Source organism: Gopherus evgoodei, chromosome 11, assembly GCF_007399415.2.
Source record: "Gopherus evgoodei ecotype Sinaloan lineage chromosome 11, rGopEvg1_v1.p, whole genome shotgun sequence".
NCBI classification, from domain to species: domain Eukaryota; kingdom Metazoa; phylum Chordata; order Testudines; family Testudinidae; genus Gopherus; species Gopherus evgoodei.
Window position 1 is genome coordinate 70,913,845 of NC_044332.1, and position 26,588 is coordinate 70,940,432.

Below are 26,588 nucleotides of genomic sequence, written 5' to 3' on the forward strand. Positions count from 1 at the left end.
ACTCCATTAGACCTCAGTGAAACCAATATTCCCATCGGTATTACTGCTTGCTGTGTGCTCCACAATATCTGAGCCCACGTCCAGACTAACCCACGGCATCGGCGGGTTAAAATCGATTGCTCGGGGATCGATATATCGCGTCTAGTCTGGACGCGATGTATCGATCCCCGAGCGCGCTTACATCGATTCCGGAACTCCATCAACCCGAACGGAGTTCCGGAATCGACACGGAGAGCCGCGGACATCGATGCCGCGCCATCCAGACGGGTGAGTACCTCGATTTTAGAAATTCGACTTCAGCTACGTTATTTCCATAGCTGAAGTTGCGTATCTAAAATCGATTTTAATACCTAGTCTGGACGTGGCCTGAGAGAGTAAGGGGGAGACGATTATGGTGGGGTGGGAGGTTGAGGCAAATCACCTGGCCACTGATTATGCACAGCCAGACACCAGGGCAGTTAGAAGAGCACAGCAGGGCACGATGCACATCAGAGAAGCTTTGAAACCAGTTTCATGACAGACCAGGCTACAGTGTGAAAGTTCTGTTTGTTTCTCCTTGATGAAAACCCGCCCTCTTGGGTCACTCTACTTCCCTGTAAGCCATCCGCCCTCCCCTCCCCCCTTTGATCACCACTTGCAGAGGCAATAAAGTCATTGTTTTTTCAAATTCATGCATTCTTTATTAATTCGTCACACAAATGAGGGGATAACAGCCAAGGTAGCCTGGGAGGCGTGCGGGAGAAGGGAAGCACTGAGTGGAGTGGTGGCGGAGGGAAGGACAAGGCCACACTACACTTCAAAACGTATTGAATGCCAGCTTTCTGTTGCTTGGGCTGTCCTCTGGAGTGGAGTGGAGTTCTGATAGCAAGGATTCCTCTCCCCATACAGCGATTAGATCCAGTACCTCCCGTTCAGTCCATGCTGGAGCTCTTTCGTGATTCTGGGATTCCATGGTCACCTCTGCTGATGAGATCTGCACGGTCACTTGTGTGCTCACCACACTGAGGAAATGAAATTCAAAAGTTTGCGGGGCTTTTCCTGTCTACCTTGCCAGTGCATCTGAGTTGAGAGCTCTGTCCAGAGCGGTCACAAGGGAGCACTCTGGGATAGCTCCCGGAGGCCAGTACCTTCGAATTGTGTCCACACTACCCCAAATTTGACCCAGCAAGGTCGTTTTCAGCACTAATCCTCTTGTTGGGGAGGAGTACAGAAATCTGTTTTGAGAGCCCTTTAAGTTGATGAAATAGCTTCGTCATGTGGACAGGTGCAGGGTTAAATCGATCTATCGCTGCTAAATTCGACCTAAACTCGTAGTGTAGACCAGGGCTTAGTGAACATCTTTTGTCGCCACACTAATCATTGCTGTTTCCATGTAATTGCTCTAATGTAATTATCTAGGCATTTGTGATTTATATATAAAGATATTCAATCTTGAACAATTGGCTGCCATATGGAATCAAAGGAGGCATGGTGCTCCTTACAAAATCAAATAATTTGAGGAGCTGAGTGCCTTCAGGGTGCTCAGGCCTTTCATGAAAAATGGGGAATGATTGCCTTCAATATGCTGGTCTTTTTTATTGAAGATGGTGCACGACCACCAGAACATAGACACACTTTGGAGTGGGACATTATGTAAAAATAGTGAAGAAAATCTCTGGGTTGGAGAGAGATATTTTGATACCATTAGTAGTAATTTGTCTACTATAAAGCTGTGAAATTTAATATTTCTACATTCTAAAACTGTACTTTCCAGTAAAATTCTGTATATTCTCTCTCTCTCTGGACAGACAGTAACTTTTATATCGAATGTGTATGTATTACTTAAAAAAACCTAACATTAATGCAACTTTAAGATTGAGAATTCATTCAGAAAGGTCAGTAATGGACAACATTAGGTCAAATTTAGCCCTCAGCCCAGGTTTTTTAACAGCAGGTTTTTGCTAAACCCAAACTATGAAATTCAAAATAAAACACTGGAAACAATGTTTAATGAGCAATCAGCATTATGCTAATAGAGGGGTGGGAAAACTTTTTGGCCCGAGGGCCACATTGGAGGGCTGGGTAGGGAAGGCTATGTCTCCCTAAACAGCCTGTCCCCCACCCCCCTATCCATCCCCTCCCACTTCCTGCCCCCCCCCGACTTCCCCCTCAGAATCCTGACCCATCCAATCCCCTGGCTCCTTTTTCCCTAACGGCCCCCTCCCAGGACCCCCCACCACCACCCCCCAGGACCTCACCCCCTATCCAACCCCCTTGCTCCCAAACCCCTGACTGCCCCCCTGACTCCTATCCACACCCTCGCCCCCTAACAGGCCCCCTGGGACCCCATGCCTACCCCAACCCCCCAGTTTCCTGTCCCCATTCACAGCTCTGCCCCATTACCATGCCGCTCAGAGTAGCATGTCTGGCAACTGTTCCTCCCGGCTGGACGCAGACATGTTGCTCTGCAGGAGCACGCAACCCTGCCGCCCAAAGTGCTGCCCATGTGGTGGTGTGGCTGTGGAGGAGGAGGGACAGCAAGGGAGGGGCTGGGGGTAGCTTCCCCGGCCAGTAGCTCGGGCCAGGCAGGACGGGCCCACGGGCCGGATGTGGCCTGCGGACCATAGTTTGCCCACCTCTGTGCTCGTGCATGAAAGTGAAATTGATTAGGAACTGACTCAAAAGTTAAACTCACCAGACTATTTTCATCAAAGGAAAATGGAAACAAACATAATAAATAATGAAAAGTGCTGTTATTAAATATTTACATTACAGTAATACCCAAAGCCCCAATCAGGATTGGAGATCCTCTTGTGCTGTATAAACCTCTCTGGACATGTACACAATGGATTCTTCATATTTTCTTTCAGTTTAATAATCTAAGATGTTATTAGGATGAAAATTTGTTTTGTTGTAAAGGATATATTTTAACCTGACAGCACTTTAAGAAACTATATTGCATCAATAACTAACCGTGATTATGGTTAAGATTTTGCAATGGTTCTTTTTAGTAAAAGTCACAGACAGGTCATGGTCAATAAACAGAGATTCACAGAAGTCTGTGACCTGGCCAGGGCGGGCAAGGGTATCACTGACACTCCAAGCCCCGCTGCACGCGCGAGGGAGCAGCTGACAGCTCAAGTCCTGCCACTCTACTGGGAGCTGACAGCTCCTCCAGCCCCACCGCTGCAGGCGGGGGCTGAAGCCAAAGAAATCACAGAGGCCCGTTAAAGTCCCAGAATCCATGATCTATGACAAAACTATATTCTTAACCATGATGCACATCATACATATATATATATATATACACACACACACGTTTATACTAGGTAGTGCATGTGAACCACTGCCCATTACTGCATAGGATAAGAATTGCTAAATTGTATTATAGGCCTATGGTTCTCACCCTTTTGGGTCTTAGGACCCATTTGTAAACCTTGATGGCCTGTTGTGACCCAGTAAACAGCTTTAATGCAAAAAATAGCTAGCTTGCTAAATATTTCTTATCCACAGTATACACACATTTCGTCGTTATTCAGTACTTATTACATTAACAAGTACACCATTGTGCTGGAATACACTCCTGTATTCACACACTACACACTATTATAATAATCTTTGTACAAGGTATGCCTTGTATGGTATCCTTTGAAAATTCATAATTTGCTGGTCAGTATTGTCCTGGTAAAATATGCATGGCAACATTGTATGCAAATTTATAAGATTCCCCTATATGGTGGTGTTAACACATTTTCCAAACCCCACAACCCTGCCCAAACAAAAGTTGGCAAACAGGTCTGTCCTAAACAAAAAGTTAAGCAGAGCACACGTTCCTAATTTAAGCAGTAAACACAGTCATCAAGGAGGCAGAGAAGACTAAGGAAGTTCAAACAGGTGAAAAAAACCAGCAGGGAATATCCATCCACGTAGACTCTCTGACTCCTGGTTCTCAGCTGGAAATGTTTTTCAAGGGGTGACTGAAACTCTGAAAAGGAGGAACAGACACCCCAAGGCGCACCCCTCTCTCTCTCCCCCTGCCCATCACATTCACTAGACCCAAAGAGAGAAAGGAAGCAGACATTGAACTCTTGGAAGGGTGGCAGGGAGGGATCCTGATCAACGGAGTTCGGTCAGTAGGCATATGATGAGAAAACTTTGCTTTGAATTGAATATAGTTTGTTAGGCACCAGTAAGCATTTCATCTTTATTTTTCTTCTAACCATTTCTGACTTTTATGCCTCATTACTTGTACTCACTTAAAATCTCTTTGTATTTAATAAACTAGTTTGATTGTTTTATCTAATCCTTTGTGTTCAAGTTGAAGTATCTGGGTAACAAATTGTATTATTCCCTTAAAGGAATAACACACTCCTTATAATGGTATTGTCCAGGAGAGGGCTGAGCAGTACAGCACATACATTTCTGGGGGGAAACCTGAGAGTGGACGTTTGTTGGGATCACCCTGTGGCAGTCTAAGTCTAGTAAGAGCCAAGGGGTGGCTGGCTGGCTGGCTGGCTGCAGCACGCACACAGGAGAGCTGGAAGTGACTTGCATGCTGGAGGCTGTTTGTGAGCAGCAAGGCACTGTAAAGGGTACCTCAGATTACAGGGCAGGGTGACACAGCTACTCGTTAGTCTGGATTGTATCCTGGTATGTCACAACCATGCATACCATTGCAGTGGCTCCCGTCCCCTGCGGCTGGGGCTGGGCTGGGCTCAGCTCCCTGCTCTGGCCATTGCGATCTCTGAGGTTGCAGCGTTGGTCAGACTTGGGCTGACCTCCCTAATGAGGATCTGGCCAAACCAAATTTGGAGAGTAAAATTGTGACCTGGCACGTGGGATCACAGCACCACTCAAACTTGACCTGATTGGCCCTCCATCATCATGATGAAGGGGCGGCTAGGCCATACCTGAGTGGCGGTGCAACCTCACAATGCCTGGAAAGTGGAGCCAAGCCCAGCTAGCACTGTGGGACCAGAGCTGCAGGAGCTGGTGCTGCAGGGTGAGTGTAGGGTGAGTTCTGCAACCCTTCCCCCACCCCCTGTGGGCAGAACCTGACCCCTTCTCAGGGCCTCCCATCCCCTGGATTAGGGACTTGATCCCTCTCCCCCACTGGGACATCCACACAAGTCTTTGACACATTATGGTGATGCAATTTTGGGTTGCAACCAATGGGTTGAGAAACCATGTTATAGGCTGTACACTATTACTCGCTAAAGGGAATAGTCCCTTTTGACCAGAAAGATCTACAGTCTCTCGCTCCACTATTGCTCTGAAGTTCTGACTATGTTGTACAATACAGACACATCTGTGAGGTCCTACATGACTACAGATGTCAGTGCATTTTATAGTATGCACTGAGCAACTCACAGTAATATTAAAATTGACCATGAACAAAGAAAGCAAAAAATAGAAAACATTTTGTATGTACAATGTGGCCACAGCGTGTGGTGGGGTGGGATTTTGTAGGTGGTTGGTTGGTTTGAAAAATGAATGTTTAAATATCCTGACGTGAATGCTCAGTTTTTCTACTGTGTCATTGCAGCAACATTACTCTTTGCATTTGTCATAAACAGATAGTTAAGGGTTAATGTCTCATTTACCTGTAAAGGGTTAAGAAGCTCAGTAAACCTGGCTGACACCTGACCAGAGGACCAATATGGGGACAAGATACTTTCAAATCTTGGTGGAGGGAAGTCTTTTGTTTGTGCTCTTTGTTTTGGGGGTTGTTCGCTCTTGTGACTAAGAGGGACCAGACATCAATCCAGGCTCTCCAAATCTTTCTTAATCAGTCTCTCATGTTTCAAACTGTAAGTAATAGCCAGGCAAGGCGTGTTAGTCATATTTTTGTTTTCTCAACTTGTAAATGTTCCTTTTTTGCTGAGAGGATTTTACCTCTGTTTGCTGTAACCTAAGGCTAGAGGAGGTTCCTCTGGCCTATATGAATCTGATTGCCCTGTGAAGTATTTTCCATCCTGATTTTACAGAAATGATTTTTACTTTTCTTTCTTTAATTAAAAGCTTTCTTTTTAAGAACCTGATTGATTTTTCCTTGTTTGAAGATCCAAGGGGATTGGATCTGGACTCACCAGGGATTGGTGGGGGGAAAAGGAGAGAGGATGGTTAATTTCTCCTTGTTTTAAGATCCAAAGGGTTTGGATCTATGTTCACCAGGGAATTGGTGAAGTCCCTCAAGGCAACCCAGGGAGGGGAAAGTTTTGGGGGGACAGAAGGTGCTCCAGACACTGAAATTCTGGATGGTGGCAGTGTACCAGATCTAAGCTAGTAATTAAGCTTAGAAGTGTCCATGCAGGTCCCCACATTTGTACCTTAAAGTTCAGAGTGGGGAAGGAACCGTGACAGCATTAAATACCTTGTATCTTTGAAGAAAGTAGATACGGGGTTGTGATCAGGGTACACAAGTGCTGCAGAAGCACTTGAAAGGTACTTCTTTGCTGCTAAATCACTCTTGCAGCAATGTAAGTGGGTGTAATTTATGTGCCAAAGGACAAAGGGGTGGATTTGTGGCAGGCAAAGAAAGAAAAGGCGCAGCCTCCCCCACACATCTTACATCATGTTGGAGATTTTTGATCAAAGACCATGATTTTTTCCCTCTAAAACTAAATCATCTGTCCAGTGAGTTCTGCAGATCCCCTAAACATTCTGTTTCCCAAAGACAATAAACAGAAATATACAAAGGTTACCAAGAAAAAATCTGTTGAATGCTGCCTTTAGACCAAATGAGTATGCCCCATATGAAGTCTGGAGCTGTATCCTCTCCTTGGCAACAATGAAAGTTCAGCTTGAGCACAAAGCTGGTTTCTCAGTTAATCACTTTAATCACTTTTCTAGGAAAGAGGTTTCAGAATGGTAGCCGTATTAGTTTGTATCAGCAAAAAGAATGAGGAGTACTTGTAGCACCTTGAAGACTAACAAATTTGAGCATAAGCTTCGTGGGCTAAAACCCACTTCATCGGATGCATGCAGTGGAAAATACAGTAGGAATATATATAAATACACAGAACATGGAAAAATGGGTGTTGCCATATCAACTGCAACACCTATTTTTTCATGTTCTCTGTGTATATATATCTCTGTGTGTATATATTGTTAGTCTCTAAGGTGCCACAAGTACTCCTCGTTCTTTTTTTCAAGGAAAGAAAAACAAACTGTAGGTCAGGTGATGAATGTCCTCACACTCTGCATCAGCATAACTTGCAGATTGATCACTCCCTTTGCTATTAGCAGGATTCTTCAAGGATGCTGTTGGTAGTGAGTGGGGTCTATTTCTTCTCTCTTCCGCTACTCCTCCACTAATAGCAGAGATCAGTGGCAGTTTAAGCACAGAACTGTCATTGATGCTCAGAGAAGTCACATCTAAACACTTATGTACTGCCCTGAAATCTTATCAATATATATTTAAGTGCCTCCTATTGCCATAAAATAGTTTGTTGTTTTGCAGACCAGTGTAATCACATGCAGATTACTGTAACTATTTAAAAAAATAAAACTTACCTTGTGGGCGTAATTGAGAAAAATTTTAAGCATAAGCCCCTCCCCAGATGTCATAAACAGATAAGTAAGAGTTAATAGAACAAAAGTGCTTCATCTCTCTTTTGCCTGGAAAGGGTTAACAAGAACAGTGAGCCTGGCTGTCACCTGACCAGAGGACCAGGCGGGGGACAGGATACTTTCAGATCTTGAGGGAGGGAAGTTTGTGTGTTAGTTTTTTGGTTGTTCACTCTGGGGGCTCAGAGGGACCAGATGTGCAACCAGGTTTCTCTCCAATCTCCCTGATACAGGTTCTTATAGATTCAAAATAGTGAGTACTAGGTAGATAAAGCGAGTTAGGCTTATGTTTGTTTTCTTTATTTGTAAATGTGTATTTGGCTGGGAGGAGTTCAAATTTGTATTTTGCTGAAAGGATTTTAATTTGTACTTGAATACTTAGGCTGGGAGGGTGTTCCCAGTGTCTATGAAAGACCCTGTACATATTCCATCTTAAATTTACAAAGATAATTTTTACCTTTGTTCTTTCTTTAATTAAAAGTTTTGCTTGTTTAAGAACCTGATTGTTTTTTTATTCTGGTGAGATCCCAGGGGACTGGGTCTGGATCCGCCAGGGAATTGGTGGGGAGAAAGGAGGGAAGTGGGAGAGAGAGGTTATTTTCTTTATGTGTTAGGATTACTGTCTCTCTCAGGGAGAATCTGGGAGGGGAAGAGAGAAGGAGGGGGGAAGGTGCACTTTCCTCTCTGTTTTAAGATTCAAGGAGTTTGAATCACAGTGATCTTCCAGGGTAACCCAGGGAGGGGAAGCCTGGGAGAGGCAACGGTGAGGGAAAGGGTTTACTTTCCTTGTGTTAAGATCCAGAGGGTCTGGGTCTTGGGGGTCCCCAGGCAAGGTTTTGGGGGGACCAGAGTGTACCAGGCACTGGAATTCCTGGTTGGTGGCAGCGCTACAAGTACTAAGCTGGTAATTCAGCTTAGAGGAATTCATGCTGGTACCCCATCTTTTGGACACTAAGGTTCAGAATGGGGAATTATACCATGACACCAGATCATTACATTTACTTTTGGTTTTGAGGGGTTTTGGATCCCCTCTTCTTAACCGCCCTCCCCTGATTGCCAGGCACTTAGGAAGATGGAGGTTAGTTGACTTGAGTGGCTTGGCACTTCCAGAGTACTGTATTCAAAATACCTGGGGTTGTCATTTAACTCTTTTTATCATTTTTTCCCCTCTTTATAAGAAGTTAGGATGATAAATTCTTACACACTTGCAAGCAATGCAGTGTAATGGGGGTTATTCTATAAATATTTTCCATAGAGCTTGTTCTCCTTCCTTTGAAGATAATTCTAAACCCTCTCAATTAAACTCCATTATTTAAACAGCGGGGTACATTGGCAGGAGACAACTACTGTTCACTAATGAATTCTTGTAATTTACATTATTCTACGTTAATGACAGCACATTTAACTTCTTAATGACTGTACATTTAACTTCTGAACAACTTTAATCAAACCCTCTTTTCTGCAGACTCCCTGCTGTGTTAAACTCTTTATTCCCAAACGCTGCACAGTATTCAGAATAAATTTTAAATCCGAAATTGAGAACTGATTTTTCTCTTGGCAGCACAGAGAGACTGGAAAGTGATTGTCAGAAATCATCACTACTCTTTCACCTCCTCCCCAGTACTAAAATCTGGATCCATTGTTGTATATTAAAACACCTCTTGTAAAGATGATTGGCTTTTCAGTTAGCAGATTGTTATTTTGGAACGTAACAGCAATGAAGTGCCATTCCAAACAATACAAAACATCTGTGTCAAGTCATATAATTTCTTGCAGTAATTGAATTTGAGTTGAAACTTGACAAAGTATGATTCTTGGTTGGCTTCTAAACATGTCTTGTGGAAAGTCAAAAAGTGGGACAAATTATTCATTCGCCTTTTGTGCTGTGAAGATACATCATTTGTTGGGCCCGATAGAAAAAAATAGTTTGCTAATACTCTTGTCTCTTTTTTAATCGGATTATAGTTGGGCAGCAGAAGACTTCGTCTCAGTGTTTCCTCTCTTGAAAGGGAACGTGCATCTCCACTGCCTGCTTCCCCATGGCTTGTGGCATACTATGTCCAAGATGTGTTATTGGCATTTTGTTTCCTTTGTATAAATTTTACTTTTACTTATCAAAGACCAAATTGTGTACTGATTTACACATGATGCAATGTGGGGAGTTTGCACAGGGTATAAATCAGTGTAGAATTTGGCAGTTAGGAATGGGTTTAAGTAAAATTGAAGGTAAACCAGAGATAGTAGAGGAAAGGAACTTTTCTTTTTAAAAGCAGCAGGTGGCATATTTTGCATCAACTGACAGTTTTAATAAGCTATTGCCAATTATTAAGGCCTTGATCTTACAAGTATATGCTTAACTTTACTCACATGAGCACATGTATTCTAGGATTGCACCTATTTGGAGATAAAGAATAAAAATTTAGAGGAGTGACTTGTTTTACTCCATTGAAAATAAGATTTCATGTTAGATACCTGCAGTTCTGAGCAAGAAGTATTTATCCATAGCTCACAGCCACACAGTTAATAAAGCAAAAAATCACTACATTTGTTTACAACTGACATGCACCAGGGAGTATAAAACAATTTAAATGAAGTAGTACATGATTAAGACAACTTTGCCTTTTCAAACCTGATCTTTTGTCCTATTTTTCACATGACAGAAACAATTATATTTTTGTGTGAAAGTTTAATGTGACAAATATTTTATTAAGTAGTATGATATGACCTGAATACTTAGGAAGTTTTACCTTCTATTTCATGCCAGGATTTACTGGCTACATTCTTTGCAGTTGGCTGATAATCGTCTCCCTGGAGTAGATAGCCTTCTTAACATACTGTCCTGCCCATGAATTCACTTAAGGAATTCAATAATTGGTTCGACCTGGGTGAACTTTTTGAAAAATGAATATTCTACTTTGCTTGCTAATTACCAAGAGGCATGAAGAGGACTACACCAGAGACCTCCCCCTGGTTAAGAGCTACACAGGAAAGAACTTGACAGATTCTAACGCAGCACCTTTAGATGTTTATTTTTCCTCTTGATGGTGCTGTAGTCAGCCCAGAGGAAGGAAGGAGGTAACAAAAATGTGAAGCAAAAAATCTACCTTCATATCTCCTGTCAACCCTCATTGCCTACAGCTCTTCAGGAAGCCATAGAGGGAATTGATATAATGCTGCAAAATGATAAAATGAATGAATATAGGGAGCTTTCAGGAGCCTCAGATTCCAGAATGACTGATGGCTCAAAGACTCTTGATGCAAGTGTCACCGATCCGGGCAACTGCACCAATACTTCTCCTCTATGGTCCACCAAGGGCACCCACTCTCAGGCGTTCAGCTCCCCAGCTGTCACATCTCTCTCCCTTCTCACTGGGTTTTTTTCCAGGCTGCCTACACTGAATTCCCCAGCGAATCAGACTGCCTAAGCAGGGCTACTGTTCCTTCTCCTCAGAGACTATAAGCAGCACAATTGCCCATAGGTATAAGTTACTACACAGCTCCTTCTAAGCAAGCACATTTATTCTTAAGGTGAAAGCATTACAGACAACAAACAGTAAAAGAACCTGAACTCATGCTAACAAACTAACCAGAGATCATCCCTACCTCCAACAAGGGCTCCGGCAGGTGATCAGTCCTTCAGATCCCACCTGGGGGTATTTCTGGGGTTATAAGTTCATAACCACCTTGGCTTAGAACACGCACCACCATAACTAGTTCAAGTTCTTCCAACCCTTCCCAGGAAGGATTGAGGCCTCTCTTGGACAGAAGGCCTGTCTGTTTGCTGGATCAGAAAGCAGGCCTCAAGTCAGTTTAAACTTAGGCTTTTTATCCAAAAGTCATTTCTTTGTCTGTTGGTTCTCTAGAGAATCCAGTATATGCGAGCCTGTCCAGGTTAGGGGTATCTCTCTGGGGAGGTTACAGCCTGAGTGAATTTGTCTGATCACTTCCCACTGTCCCATCCTTCCCCCATGGAATTACTTACAATCTCTGGCCCATAATGATACAGATATGTAATACAGTAAGATCTTCCAAAGATACAGCAAGTTCTCTGTTCCTGGGGATTTTACCAAATCATACAAATTACCTAAATAGAAAAGGGCTTCCTGCAAGACTATTCTCTGAGGCTTCAAGCTCCAGCCAATTCTTGCCACTAAGAGGCCCTTTTTCCTTTGCCAAAAAACTAACTCACCCACTCTCTCTTCCTAGACAAAATGACATAGGGAGTTTTTGTTTTGCTTTAATTAAATAATTGCTTATTTGCTGTACACAGACTGATTTTTTTTTTACTGAATGGAGAAGGTGTTTCAGTACCTATCCAGATAGCAATGCTCCAAAGCGAGAGCTGAGAACATACTGGCTCTAATTCAGGAGTGGCCACTCTGAGCCTGAGAAGGAGCCAGGATTTACCATTGTACATTGCCAAAGAGCCACAGTAATATGTAATGACTGTGTGTGTGTGTGCGCGCGCGTGTGTGTGTGTGTGTGTGTGTATATATATATGCACACACATAATTATATAATTTGATAATGCAAATTTTATATATTTATAATGTATAATTAATAATAAACTTACCCTTTTACTTAGTGGGACTTCTGGCAATCCTTGCTTTCAACAATTCCCTTGAAGTTTTATTTGTTTAGTTGTGCTCACAAGCAGCAGTTGTCTTAAGTGGCTCTCTGTCAAAATGGATCAGTGCTTGGATTTCACATGTTTGAGTGTCAAGAAAACAGACTTACAACGATAGGTTGAGGCAAACATCAGGATTACTTTTAGGGCTGCACCTCTGATTTTGGGGTATTTATCCTTTGGTACAGATTTTCAGAAAGTAAGGGTCGCCTCTGTCTTCTGAGCAGAATTCAATCTGTCATCTTACAAAAGTTCTGTTATTTCGGTCTGGGATGTTGCTTCATCAGTGACTAAAGGGGGCTTCAGAAAATCGGCTTCAGCACTAAAAGGCTCAATCAGAAATCTGATTTAGGTCTTTTCCACTGCAAATCTTGGAATCTTTCCTCAAAACTGTCCTTATGATCTTTGATCACGCTCGCATACCTAGTTGTGCTCCATTTTAGGGGTTCTGCTACATCTTCTTTTGATCTGGCTTGAAGTTGTGATATTGAGGGAAAGTGTGTCAGCTGTCCCTCAGGCATTTGTCTGGGAAACAACTGCAGTTTGTTCATAAACGCAAATACACCTTGCACTAGATCAAACAGCAACCGGAATTTTCCTTGCAAGTCCACGTTTATCCAAATGCAGCAGCATTGTCTGCAAGAAATGCCAAATCTAGAACCCACCCAGGATCTGTAAGCTTTGGCAGTATTCTGTGTTTCTCCTCCATAAACAATTTTACTGGTTTCAGAAACTAAAAAAACGGAAAAAACTTCACCTCTCGAGAGCCACCGAACTGCACAGTGAAATGGCAAATCGGCAGGGGAGTCGTCTTCATCCAGTTCTTCAATTAGATTTTGAAATGGTCTGTGATAGGTTTCATGACATGATCAGATTTGAGATTCTTAGATGCTAGTTGCTCCCAACTGAATAATAATAAATGTCCAAAATTCATGAAAAGTCTCATCAGACTTACAAAGCCCTATTAATTCATTCACATGGATGGAGCTCTGTCCGTTGCAATGGCAGTGAGCTTCTGCAAAGGTAAGTTGTATTTTACATTTACCAACATCAATGCCTACTTTAGATCTCGTCCATGAGTTCTGTGCCTTAGTAACACTATATTGAGGAATTCTTCCCTTATAACACAGTTGTCAGACACAGTGCGGGCAAATACCAATAATTGAGGTTTATCCTGGGCATCGCCTGACTCGTCCAAAGTGATCTTCAAATATTCCCACTGCTGAAGTTGCAAGTGCAGTTGCGATTCAATGTCACCGTTCAGGCCAGAGATTCTGCGTTCTGTTGCGTGACATGAAAGCTGCAGACCAGAAATTTTCTTCTGTAGATTCTTGTTGTCAGGTGACAGGATTGAAATCACATCAGTGAGGCACGTTTTTTTATGGACTCAGCCCATGTGAAAAAGCCCTACTCTGAAGGTATGTGCCAGACCACATAATAGGAGGCTAATGTTACAGTTTGCTATCGGTTGGAAAATCTGGTGAAGAATTGGTTCTACATCCATTTGTTCCTTTCAAAGTTTTCAATTTTAAAGTGTGGAGTTCCGAACCTTATGGGAATTCTTGATCCATATGTGCATGGCTCGAAGAGAAATGACACTGCAAGTTTGAAGATTTGAACTTAGAGATACACATCTAGCAAAGAAGACACGTGGCCTTCCCATTACATTCAACGAAAAAGTACTTATTCTCCCACTCCTGTTGGAAGCCTCAATTTTCATCTGTGTATTTTCTCTTCCGTTTGCACTTGCCTTCCATTGTTAGATAGTGTAAGAAAAATATTGATAAAAATTTCCACAGCAGCACAGTGTTTACACTTCCGTTTCTGAGTCCAAACTGAGTAATGTGCTTGCCGCGAGATGGGATGTAATGGCTATGGAAGCTAGTCACCATGTGCTTGTGCAGGGATTCAAGGAGACACAGGCACCGACTTTCGAGAGTTGAGGCCATCAGCACTGAGGTTGTTGGTGCCAGCATTCTTGCTGATGCCTCCTTCTTACCACCAGATAACAGAGTTTGGTGCCTGCTTGAAGGGGCACTAGGTGACTTCTTTGGTTCCGTTTTTGCCATTATTAACTCCTCTGGGTCCAAACTGATCCTCATGAGTTGCTCCAGTATGTGTAGCTCAAAACAAGCATCCCTGAACTTACTGGGTGCTGAACCCATGCTCTGCCCCAGGTCCCGCCCCCACTCCTTGGGGGAAGGGATAGAATGGGGGCAGGGCCTGGGGCAGAGCTGAGGGTTGAGCACCCCCCAGCACATTGGAAAGTTGGTGCCTGTGGCTCCAGCCCCGGAGTTGGCACCTAGTCAAGGAAACGTATTCGAGAAAGGTTGGCCACCCCTTTCTAACTGAAGGTGAGGTATTTGTATGATGTAGCTCAGTACCTCTTGATGCTGGGTAGCCAAGAGACTTAGCTGTTATGTAGCAGAACTCTCTATTAAGTTGTATCTCTGTTCCCTTTATAGGCTGTCGAGTGGACATGTAGGGAAGACCCTGAAAGACATAGTTGGCACAAGATCTTTTCCTGACACTCAGCATTCCCATCCAGAGGTCCCCAAGATAGCTATCATCTACTGTTGTAGACATCTTAGGTTATCGAATCATTCTCCCCTCTTTGTCCTGCACAGGAGGATCAGGAGCTTGCAGAGCAGCTCCATGAGACCCGAAGTGCTTTCTACCGCTTCTGTTCATCCTTCATGCTTCTTCTGTTCATCCTAATGGAGAGTTGACTATGATGAGAGGCTGTGGTTCAAATTGACATGAATCTATGGATGCTAGCTGTAGTCTAGAAGGAAAAAGAATAAATTGCAGCCTTCATTTCCTTTGCCCCTTATCCAAGAATCTAAACAACCCATAGAAGAGGGGATTTTTTGAACAGTGTCTAACTTGAGTGCTGCTGGGGTAATAATTTCTGGGTCCTGGAAAGAAAAATTCTAAGGAGTCTGGTCTCAAGACATCACACAGTGACAGACCTATCCTTAATCTGAATGACTTGTGAACTGCTTGTTTACAAGCCTTGCAAAAAACCCTGCCTTTCAAGATAGTCATATTGGCAGTTAATCCCAGGATCTACGTGGCATCCCTAGATTTCAGTGACTCTAAAGCACAAGGTATATGTATAAATCAGTTTAGAAAGACCCTCAAAATCAACAGTTGGCTGAATGGACACTGTAATGAATCTTTCCACCCCTTCAGGGAAAGTCTCTATAAACAGACAGGCTTCTGCAGTACACCCCAACAGTTGAGCACCTTAAACTATACAATATAACTGATGTTTCCACATTAAAATGCAATTTTAAAAAATCCTGCAAGCAAGAAAACTGCCATAAATTGTTTGTGTTTCTTTGGATTTATGTCCTTAAAAATTAAACTTTGCAGGCTTTTACTGGCTTTTTAAAATCAGACCAGGCAAAAGAACAGCTGTATGGTGATAAACTTAGTCTAACTAGGAGTAATTTTATTTTACTGTATGTTTGAAAAGCTGAAAGACAAATACAACCAGCACAGCTGCCTAGTCATGGAAGGCTAACTCTGCTTTATATCACAATGAATTGCACCAGGAATTAGCAGTTTAGGGTGGTATCATTTTTCAAAAGGTCTCTCCTCCAGAGTTCAGTCTGTCCCTCCAGTAGTGTCTGAGCTTCACCCTTAATCTTTGACCTAGTGTCACAGCAAAAACATGCTGAGTAGCAATCTGTTTAATCATACCAGATAGCCAGCTTGCTTGTGACTGCACCAGTATCTGCTGTCATGCTCCCAGATAAACACTTTTCCTGAACTTGCTTTTTCCATGGGTATTAATCTATTGCTTGGTAACCCAGAGCTGCTTCTTTCTGGTGTAAGGGATAACATATGGCAAGGCATATGGTCCCCATGAATCCTCCATATGCTTGGGTATTAATGTAGTGGAGTGTGTGAGGCCGAAGACCAGGACTTATCCTCACCTTCTTTCTTAGCAATGCCATGTCGAGTTTTGTTCTGCTTATAAGAGGAGAGCTTATAAAAACCTGAATTAAGAAATGGCAGCCATCTTTAAAAATATTACTTTTATAATTTACAGGGAGTGAACAGAGCAGTTCATTCTTAAAACTTTACATGCTGGAATTTTCATAAGAGCTAAAGGCAGTTCGGACTCTAAATCTCAATGAAAGTTGAATTCCTAATTCCCTTAGTCTCCTTTGATGGTTCCAAGCTTAGTGCCTCTGTGGGAGTAGGAGCAAGTGCTTCCATAAAATACGAAAACTTAATTTATTCCCGTTGCAGGGGGTCGTGCAGGGCCGGTGCAACCATTTAGGCGGACTAGACGGTTGTCTAGGGCACCGAGATTTGAGGGCGCCAAAAAGCACCCCCAATTTTTTTTAAATGGTTGAGCAGCCGCTGCTGCTGGGACAGAGAGGGAGTCTGAGCTGCCGGTGGCAGCCGGCAGCCCAGGGGGTCCCCTGGGTCAGCGTGCCGCCGCAGCAGCCAGCAGTCCAGGGGGTCCCCTGGGTCAGGGCACCGCCACGGCAGCCGGCAGCCCAGGGTGTCCGGAGGGGGCGGCAGGCAGTTCCTGTGGAGCTGCTGCAGTCGTGCTTGGAGACGGTCGGCTACTCGCTTGGCTCTGGTGGACCACCCGCAGGCACCACTGCGGCAGCTCCACCGGAGCCGCGGGACCAGTGCGCGGGGTGGCGAAATTGCCGTCTGCCTAGGGCGCTCAAAACCCTAGCACCGGTACTGGGGTCGTGAGGTTATTACATGGGGAGTCGCGAGCTGTCAGCCTCCACCCCCAAACCCCACATCACCTCCAGCATTTATAATAGTATTAAATATAAAAAAAATGTTTTTAATTAATGGAAGGGGTTGCAATCAGAGGCTTGCCGTGTGAAAGGGGTCACCAATACATAAATTTGAGAACCACTGGTCTAAACTCTACTGTAAGAAGAAATTGAATTTATCCATTTTTCTCCAGAAGGATAAAAATCTTTTTTTTTTTTTTGAGGAAAATAAAAAAATATGATTTTTTATTTAAATTGGATCTTTATATTTTGTTAATTAAATTATAATAATTTTTTTAAAAAAAATAAACCTGTTTAAAATAAAATCTAAATTCAAAATATAAGGCCTAAATTTATTATAATCTCACATTTAAATAAAAAATAAATATGCTGAATCCATTGTTAAATTAAAGTCTGGTTTCCTATATAAAGAAAGCATCAGGGGAAAATGACTAACTTTTGAGGTCTAGCTTTATAAATATGGCACAAAAGGTCAGCCTAAATAATTTAGGAGAATGTATTATTTTCAAGAGACAGCTGAACAGGAAGTTAAGCTCCTGTCACTTTCACTTAAGCATATTTGAAAATTTTCCCAGGCTGACCTGAAGTAATCAGTTTAATTCACTGACAACAGTTAATCCCTCTGTTTAACAAATCATTTACTTGTAAATGTGAAACACGTTTTGATCAGAGAAGTTAATGTAACCATAACATTTAACGTAGTTTTGTTGAATAGAAATCTATGCTGTTTTTAATTAAATTTCAGTTACCATCCTAATGCAACTTGACATGTATCATGAGCAAAAAGTTAACTGTCTAGTAAATAAGCAATATATCATTCACCATTTTCTAACATACTAAAAATGTACAATTAATAAGAATCTGAAAATATTAAGCTATGTAATTGCTTAACTAAATGTATATAGTTACAGTTTACCCTCCTAAGTAGCAAAAAGATGTACCAAATCTAGTGAAAAGGCTTTAGTTGTAAATCAACATGTTTTAATAGTTAATATCAACCAATGAAAATGCACTTTTATTTCAAAACTAACTAGAGAACAAATGAAACACATGAAAATCAATGATTTCAAGGCTTTCCACTTCTTGATTTAAATTGCTTTGATTTAAATGAATCCATCCTGTTTTTCTTCTTCCTTTTTTAACATACCAGTTTCTTGCCAGACAAAATTAGCCTTTTCATAGTGTTTAGGAATATAGAAATCTAGGATCCAGTTATTTTTATATTTTCTAAATATCTATTGATTGTTTTTAAAACTGCTGTGTATGCTGAAGAATTTTTTTTAATGAACATTGTTCTCTCTCTTGGGTATCTAAACTGAACCTGTGGAAGTCTTGTATGGCTCACAAAATCAGATCTTTGCTTATGTTGTTCCACTTCTACACGGTATGAAACCAAATCATTGTCCCTTCTACATCTCATTTGATAAGTGCAAGGGCTTTGGGTTTTTCTAAAATAAATGACTTCTAGGGACAACTCTTAGACTGAGTAAAGAAACTGAATGGAGTTTTCATATGAAGCATAATATATGAGTCAAGGAAGCTTTTATATAGGGCTTAATCCTACAAGATTCTGAACACTCTGGCCCCAGCCCAGCAGAGCACTTAAGTACATTCTTTACTTCAAGCAAGCAGTCCCACTGGTTTCAATGGAACTACATCGGACCCCTGCTAGAACGTGGGGTTTTGGAGCCATGCGCGGTCCCGCATTAACATGGGGACCGCGTTACCATGGATTCCAATGAAGGTAATTACATTTGGGATCCATGTGCGGCCCCGCGCTATAACCAAATTTGTGCTATAAAGATGCGTGTTCTAGCAAGAGTCTGCTGTATTCACATGTTTAAGCGCTTTGCTGACCTGGGGCCAGTCTGCTCAGCACCTTGCAAGATTGAGCCCATAGTGCATTTGTGGTTTTCCTGGCTTTGCCAACAGCAGAATAATTTTCATGGAGGAAAGCTGGCATTTGGTTAATGTTGGTGATCACGCAGTCTGCACTTTGAATTCAGGTAGCTACATTCTTTGACATCTCGGTTTCCATTGGAAACAATATCTTTGTAATGTTACTTTTCTGTTTTTGTCAGTCAGATCCACATCAGTTTGACCATTGCTAATGTCCCCAAAGGACCAGGAACTTTATCTTTGCTAAACTTTTCTCTTCCCCAAGAAAAACTTACAAAATGAACTTTCATCATTTGCACAGTTATTATTAATTATTCAATACCAGTGCTTCTGATGGGATACTTTTACTTTTTATTCCACGGGAAATACAGTAATACAGTACGTGCATTTATTGCTTATTGGTCAAGTTTTCCATCGGGCATCTTTGTGCTTTCCCTCAGACCACACCTTGCGAATGGGAATTGCCCTTTGTAAAAATCTCCCAGGCCACTCCGCTGTCCCCCTTTAAAACTCACCTACAAATGCCTTTTAAATGGTTGCACCGTAGGTGTGCTGGGCCGCTTGTTTATTACATGAGCCAGACTTGTCTCACTGTTACTTTGTGCTTCCCCTGTCTTTTTGCTTTATCCACATGTTGTCTCTTATTTTGTACTGGGGCAAGAATCCTCTTTTCATATATGTGTGTACCATATGTAGCATAATAGGGAGCCAGGCTGTGATTGGAACCTCGAGGCACTACGCCAGTGAAAGTATTTATTCATTAATTAATAATAGTTGGCTCTTTCATTGCACTGTCATGGACCCAGAGTGAAGGCCAGCATGGCATACTTCCCTAGGAGCAGCCTACTAGGGAGACTCGCTTTCACAGTCACTATTACCTTCTCAGTTTCCCTGCCACTCTGAGGAGAGAGTACACTACATTAGGACTGTACCTAGTGCAAGCTACGTCTTCTGGCACGCTGGCACAGCTATGCTGCCTAACATACTGGAGGGGTGGGGAGTGTAGAACCAAGACTCCACTGCTTCCCACACACACCTGTGGTGATGGGAGAACTAGTGGCTCTGCAGATCCTGCTTCCCCTCCCTTACTTGGAGTGGCACTAGGGGAAACTAGCACAAGGGAATAAGGGGCCACTTTGTGACATGCTTAGGCACTGTGCAGCATGGGAATTTATTTATTTATTTATTTTATTTTTTGTTAAAGGAGGAGGAAATTGGCAGGGTTGGGTGTGACAAAACAGAGTTATTAGTCCTTCTCAGTTTTTTTCATTATGTGGATACAAATTCTGGATGAGTTCATTATTCTGACCTGTAGTAAAATTAATTTATAGTTTTTTTTTTTTATGATCCAGAAATGTAGTTCACTGCCCCAACGCTGTGGAGCTGTTATCTTTTTTTTAAAAAGAAACTTTACCTCTCAACATGTTCCTAAAGGGAAGTTGTTGTAAAACTGCCGAGTTTATACAAAGTTACCTACTTTTCAGCTTGACAGTTTCAGTGGGGGCATATAAATCTTTCCACAACTAAGGGCTAAATTGAAATCTGGGATTAGCATAGTCCTTGAATTTGCACAGTTCTTGTCTTTTAAAAACCTGTAGGTGAAAATAATTTAAAATAGAACTATATCTATCTTTGAGATATCTGCTGTTGTGATTGCACTGAAAGGAATGTTTAATTCACTGGTTAAAATCAGATGCATTAGGCACTCTGTGTGCCATCTCTGATGGTATGCTGCACCTTTCAGAAGGAACCCTTCACAGAAGGAACGTTAGTCATAAAATTTATATTCTCTAAATTTTGAACATTAATCACAAAGTTCTTAATTGTCAGAGTAATTCTAAACCACTGGGCTACATTCTACATTAGGGAACTGAAAATCATAAATAATTACCAATGTTTTGTATTCTGGGTGTTAATGTGCCTCTTTACATTCTAATTTAGGATAGGGAATGACCTCTCTGGAATTGCAATAGAATTTTCATTAAACAAATATAACAAGTACATAGAAAAAAATCAACCATCAAGGAGGGAGATATTAGTAATTTGTGTTTTTCACACTGTGTGAAATCATCTCTCTACAACTGTTTGTTTCTTTCCAAAGGTGAAGATGTCAAACCTTTTACTCCAGAGAAAGCCAAGGAAATTGTGATGTCTCTACAACAACCGGCAGTGTTTTGTAAAATGGTTTTCGATTGGCCAGTACTACATTGGAATACTAAATATCTTTCTGAGGTGTTGGATGGAAGGACAATGCGGTTTAGGATGGGAATGAAGAAAAGGGACACAGGTAGGATTTTAGATAGCATTAGGTTACATTTAGAAATTCTGTTTAATATCCTCCTTAATCCTCTGCAGTGCTTTCATGCCAAATGTTCTTTTCACAGTACATTACATCTAACAAAGACTGTGGGTAAGAGGAATGAAATGGGAGGTTTGTTTTAGCCAGTGATGTCTCATCTTTCTCTCTCACTGGCTCTCTCTTCCCCCTTTCCCATTTGGATCAGGAAGTCTAATGGTTAGAGCTGACTTCTGAGAATCACAAATCCTGGTTTCCTTTCCTGGCTCTATTACATAATTGTTGTGTGGTCATCCCTAAATCACTTAGATGTTTTAGATGGTACGTGATGATTTAGATGTTCAGAGGTGTTGAGCATCTGTACAGCCATCCCTATAGGAGCTGCTGGGCTGAGTATATTTGAAAATCATGCCATTAACCAATCTGTTTGTTTGTTCATCTGTATAATGGAGATAAACTCCATGTAAAACAGATGAGGATTAATTACTGTTTGTTAAAACATTTTGAGATACTCTGATAAAAGATACTATAGAAGTACAAAGTGTTGTTAAAAGCATTTGTCATAGCCACTGAGAGCTTCAAGACAGCACAGAGCACAGAACACAGAACCTCCTGCTCTAAGAATATGACTTGAGTCAATTGTGGCTTTGCTGAAAGCCCCATGTACACACTGCCTCAATAGCAGACCGAAAAGTAGATTGTGAGTCAAAGCCGCAGCCTGCCTCCTACTTTCTCCCTGCTAAGGGGGAGGCGATATACTTTGTTCCATCCCTATACCTGCTCCAGCATACACCCCCAGCTCAAAGATGCAGCTGCACTAGCCATTGTGTTGGTAGGGCAGAACCAAAGCTCTACCTCTATGTGGGGAGGAGGGTGGAATGAAGCAGCCTTTTAGCGGCTACTGTCTGTGGTTACAATCAGGTCCAGACTGGACATAATTAAATGGTTCTGAGTCTGTCCAGTGGAGGGCAGTGTCTCACACACTAGCTAATCAATAGGAAGATTTAATATATTTTTTTAAATGAGTCAAAGCAGGAAGATAAAAGTATGTAACAAGTATAATGAGATACTAACAATGATGGAATTGACAAAGTATATGTTGGATTACTGTGGAATACAAGAACTGCCAGATATGTAATGTTTAGCATTTTATGTTTTCAAAGCACTTTATAAACAAGAATTAATCTTCACTTCACCCCTCTGACATGTGGACTAGTGGTGAGAGTATTGGACTGATACTCAGGAGACCTGGGTATTAGTCTGTTCCTGGCTATGCCACCCACCTGCTGGGTGACTTTCAACAAGTCATTCCCCTGTGCCTCAGTTTCCCATGTGTAAAATGGGGATAATGACACTGACTTCATTTGTAAAGCTCTTTAAGATCAATTGATAAAAAGTGCTATCTAAGCAACCATTATTATTATCATCGCCATTTCACAGATGGTACCATATTGATACCAATGGAAACTAGCACAATACAGGCAATGGCTGTGAAGCTCTCCACAATGCTCTGTTAATGTACTTCCACCTTAACATGGAGGAAGCACCAATAGGAATGAAAAGATAATTTAGTCTCAGTGTCTGTCAAATCTTAGGTATCTTTCTTGAGGTTGGCAACTAGAGTTCCAGTTGTGACACCTGTCAAGAATTGGACTGATGCCAGCTTACATGATAAGAGTCCTCGTATAACAACTTTCAGTCATCAGGGATTCAAAACAGTTAGAGTTTTCATATTTCAAGATCAAAGTCCTCGTATGTCTTACCCTTCATTGCTGATCCCTGGTGACAACCAGTCTCTAGGAAATCAGTTTTGTGTCCAGGACCACACCGTTATATGCAATAAAAGTTGCAAATGTCTTTAAGAAAATTAGTAGAGCCCTCTCGGGTTGTACTGTAGCTAAGTGAGGATCTTGTTGCAACAGAAAGCATTACATTGTAAGAATTTGTTAGATAAGCCACCTAAGGGTATGTCTACACTACGAAATTAGGTCGATTTTATAGGTCGATTTTTAAGAAATCGATTTTATACAGTCAATTGTGTGTGTCCCCACTAAGCGCATTAAGTTGGCGGAGTGCGTCCACAGTACCGAGGCTGGCGTTGACTTTCGGAGCATTGCACTGTAGGTAGCTATCCCACAGTTCCAGCAATCTCCAAAGATTATATTGGCCCCTCTGATTGAGTGTGTTCATCTGCCATTAGTCACCTGAGTTTACAATTTAACGGTGTTGTTAGATGATCCTATCAGTGGTCAGCATAACAACAGCCAGGATGACTTTTTCCATCCAGGCCTGGCTAGAGGGTTGTAAACGTTTATTTCGGATATAGATATTGTCTGTGTTCATTGCCTTAAGATTAGACTATTGCTATGTGCTTAACCTGGAGTCACACCTGAAATCCATTGAGAAGCTGGTTCAGAGTGAGACAAATCACTTGTTTAAAGGGGGATTTTGTTGCAAGCCAACAGTATTATCACTCTAAACTGCACTGGCTGCCTATTGGTTTTTGGCAGGAGTTTAAGATGGTGATTTTGATCTATAAAGCCTTAAGTGGCCTGGGACCTGCCTACCTGAGAGACCACCTATTACCTTCTAACACAGTCAAAGCAATAGCTTGTGGAGGCCCTCAACCCGTATAAAGGAGAGGGAGCTGCTGACAAGCACCTATCTCAGCACTTGCTTTTCCCATTAGCCTGAAATAGCCAGTTGCCAACTGATCTTTAGTGCATATTCCACAGACCAGATGTGGAGAACAAGTTAGATATCTGTATTGTGTGTATGAATAGGATAGGTGCCTCAGTTTACCTGCTGATATTATTCTGTCGGACTACACAAAGTTATATCAAAGGAGGCTGTTAGGAAAAAACAAGCAGGGAATAAAACAATGACAAAGATGCATCCAGAGAGAATACCAAGAATAGTTGAGGGATTATTGATCAGGAAATGCCTACCTGCCTGGCTCCGGCCAGATTAACGGCTTTATTTTCTCAAAGCCAGAGTTTAGGATCAAAGGCACATTAAACCGTTAAAGCCCGCTGCCTAGAGGAAGGTGTGGGGAGCAGGTAGCAGCTGCTGAAGGTTAGTCTCTGACAGGATATGCCTGCGTTGCAATCAGAAGTGTGGTTGCAGCATGTATGTACATGCTAGATTAAAGCTAGTTTGGGTATTTCTACATCTGCTGCAACCTCACCTCCTGACTGCAGTGGAGAGATGGTGAGAAAGTAGCTGCACAGTCTCTGTCTCCCACCCAGAGATGGAGATAGGTGGACTGAGGGGAGCTTATCAAAACTTGCAAGGAAAGTTTAGGTGAGACAAAATGCATATAGACTTTCCACTGTTTTAACCCTTTTCTCTACTTGCTATAATACCTTTGGATGAATAAACAATATGTGAAGAAGCTGGGTTTGGATCCCGTTAATCAACTGTGGGCCATAGGCTCCCAGAGAAAAGTTTTCTTGCAGGTGCCAAATAGAGCCGGGCCTATTGTATTACACAGTTAGGAAATGGCGGAGTTGCAACCCAGAGATCAAGAGTAGTTGAATTGTGAGGTTCCATCCTCAAGAGAGGTGAAAGCCAAGCCTGTCACGTGAGGGGTGCATTTAAAGGGGCCTGTGAAGGGAACTGAAATGCAGATTGACCTGTAACCATGACACCATCTGCTAAGGTTTTAGGGGAAGGCTGAGGGCTTGGGTGATAATGGGATGCTGGATGTGGTGGTCTATTCTTTGGTCTATTACATCCCTGGCTATTTTATTGATTTTTGGTATGAGTGTGTGTGCGCTTTGTTATACTGCTAAGTAGTTATTCTCTGCATGGATTGTTATTTTAAATAATTAAGGTCCCTAGAAGTGTAGATGGATGTTTGGTAGGGTGGTTTGGTGGTGGTTGCTTTTTAACGTAAATCAAAATAAATAAAAAGGTCGAACCAGGCATCTTTATTGGAGCCTTCAGGTATTGCATTTTCCCTACTGCTGCTTAGAGGCCCTGCATTGCAGATGCCATCCTTCTGGATGGAACAGCAGTTGGTAACATACAATCATAGAAATGTAAGGCAAGAAGAGATCACAAGAGGTCATCTAGTCCATCCCTTTGCACTGAATCAGGATTAAATGTACCTAGACCATCCCTGATAGATATTTGTCTAACCTGTTCTTAAAACCCTAGAGTGACAGAGTTTCTACAACCTCCTTAGGTAATCCTATTTCAGTGCTTAACTATCCTTTTAATTAGGAAGTTTTTCCTAATATTTAACCTAAATCTCCCTTGCTACAAATTACAACAATTACTTCTTGTACTACCCTCAATGGACATGGAGAAAAATTGATCACAACCTTTTACATATTTGAAGACTTACGTCCCCTCTCAGCCTTCTGTCAATGCCACTGCTTAAGCAGGTAGGAGAGCTGATGTTCTGCACAAAGTACTCCATCCTATTCCCAAGTTTGAGTTCACAGCACTAGTGGAGGGAATGAGAGATCAGTGACAGGATCAAACTCAGTTATCGTCAATGCACAGCACTGTTAGCCCAGTTTAGAATTGTTTGGTTTAGTCTAAGAATGGTCTCATTTTTAAAATTCTTCAATCTTCAGTCACTACAGAGTCAGAAGCCTGTTCGTGTTCCTGCTTTCCAGTTCTGATCACTGACACTTGCATGCAGGCTGCCGTAGACGTCTCCATTTTTCTAAATTTTCTAAATACTTGTTTTTGTTGTTGGTTGTTGTTCATTATCCACAGTGTGATTGATGCTGAACCAAAGCTAAATTAAACCAAGATCCCTGCCTTGAGGAAGTTACAGCCTAGAAGCAACAGTCTTCAACGGTCTGCAGGACTTACTGTTCATAGTTGGAATTGTCCAAATAAAGCTTTGTGTGAAATACATGGAAAGTTAGAAATACCCTATTTCTTCACTTTAAAATAGTTGCTTCTATCTTATCTCATAAAACAGGCAGTGTCATGAGCACTCTGTTCTCATCAAAATAGTTCAGATATTGAACTGCCTTCAATAGTTCTGATACCTTTTATATATTTTTTACATCAGCCTATCCTTTAGCGAAATGGTGTGCACTGCATTAATGACTGGATATTTGGAGGCAACATTGGACTGCAACACATAGGATGAATCAGATATAAGATTTTAAGATGGGAGGGGGGTTCTTGTGTCTTCAATGCAATTCTCATGCAGGGAAAAGTGATTTATGGAGGAAGCCCTTATATAGCACCAAGCCAAGTTATATATTGCTAAATACTAAGCTTATCTGACATTCTTAGCTAATAAACTTGAAAATAAGCTGGACGGAGAGCTGCTATCAACATTACTACAGTAGAAAATGACAGGGTAACAGTGAAAGTTTGTAAGAGCTTGTCTTCACTACTGCTGGAGCGTGTCTGATGAAGACATGCTGTGCCAATGGGACAATGCTCTCCCGTAGCTCTGTTACTCCACCTC

At 41.9% G+C, this 26,588-nt stretch overlaps 1 protein-coding gene across 5 annotated transcripts in view; it reads left to right on the forward strand.

The window, feature by feature from the left end:
• Positions 1–26,588, forward strand: part of HSPBAP1 (HSPB1 associated protein 1) — a 66,263-nt gene that overhangs the window by 11,395 nt on the left and 28,280 nt on the right. For 4 of the 5 annotated variants that reach the window (XM_030579864.1, XM_030579863.1, XM_030579861.1 and 1 more), the window contains exon 2: positions 20,951–21,136. The exons of the other annotated variant lie outside the window; for it this stretch is intronic. In XM_030579864.1, coding sequence (XP_030435724.1) covers positions 20,951–21,136 — 186 coding nt within the window. The remainder of the gene's footprint in view (positions 1–20,950; positions 21,137–26,588) is intronic. 5 annotated transcript variants of the gene reach the window in all.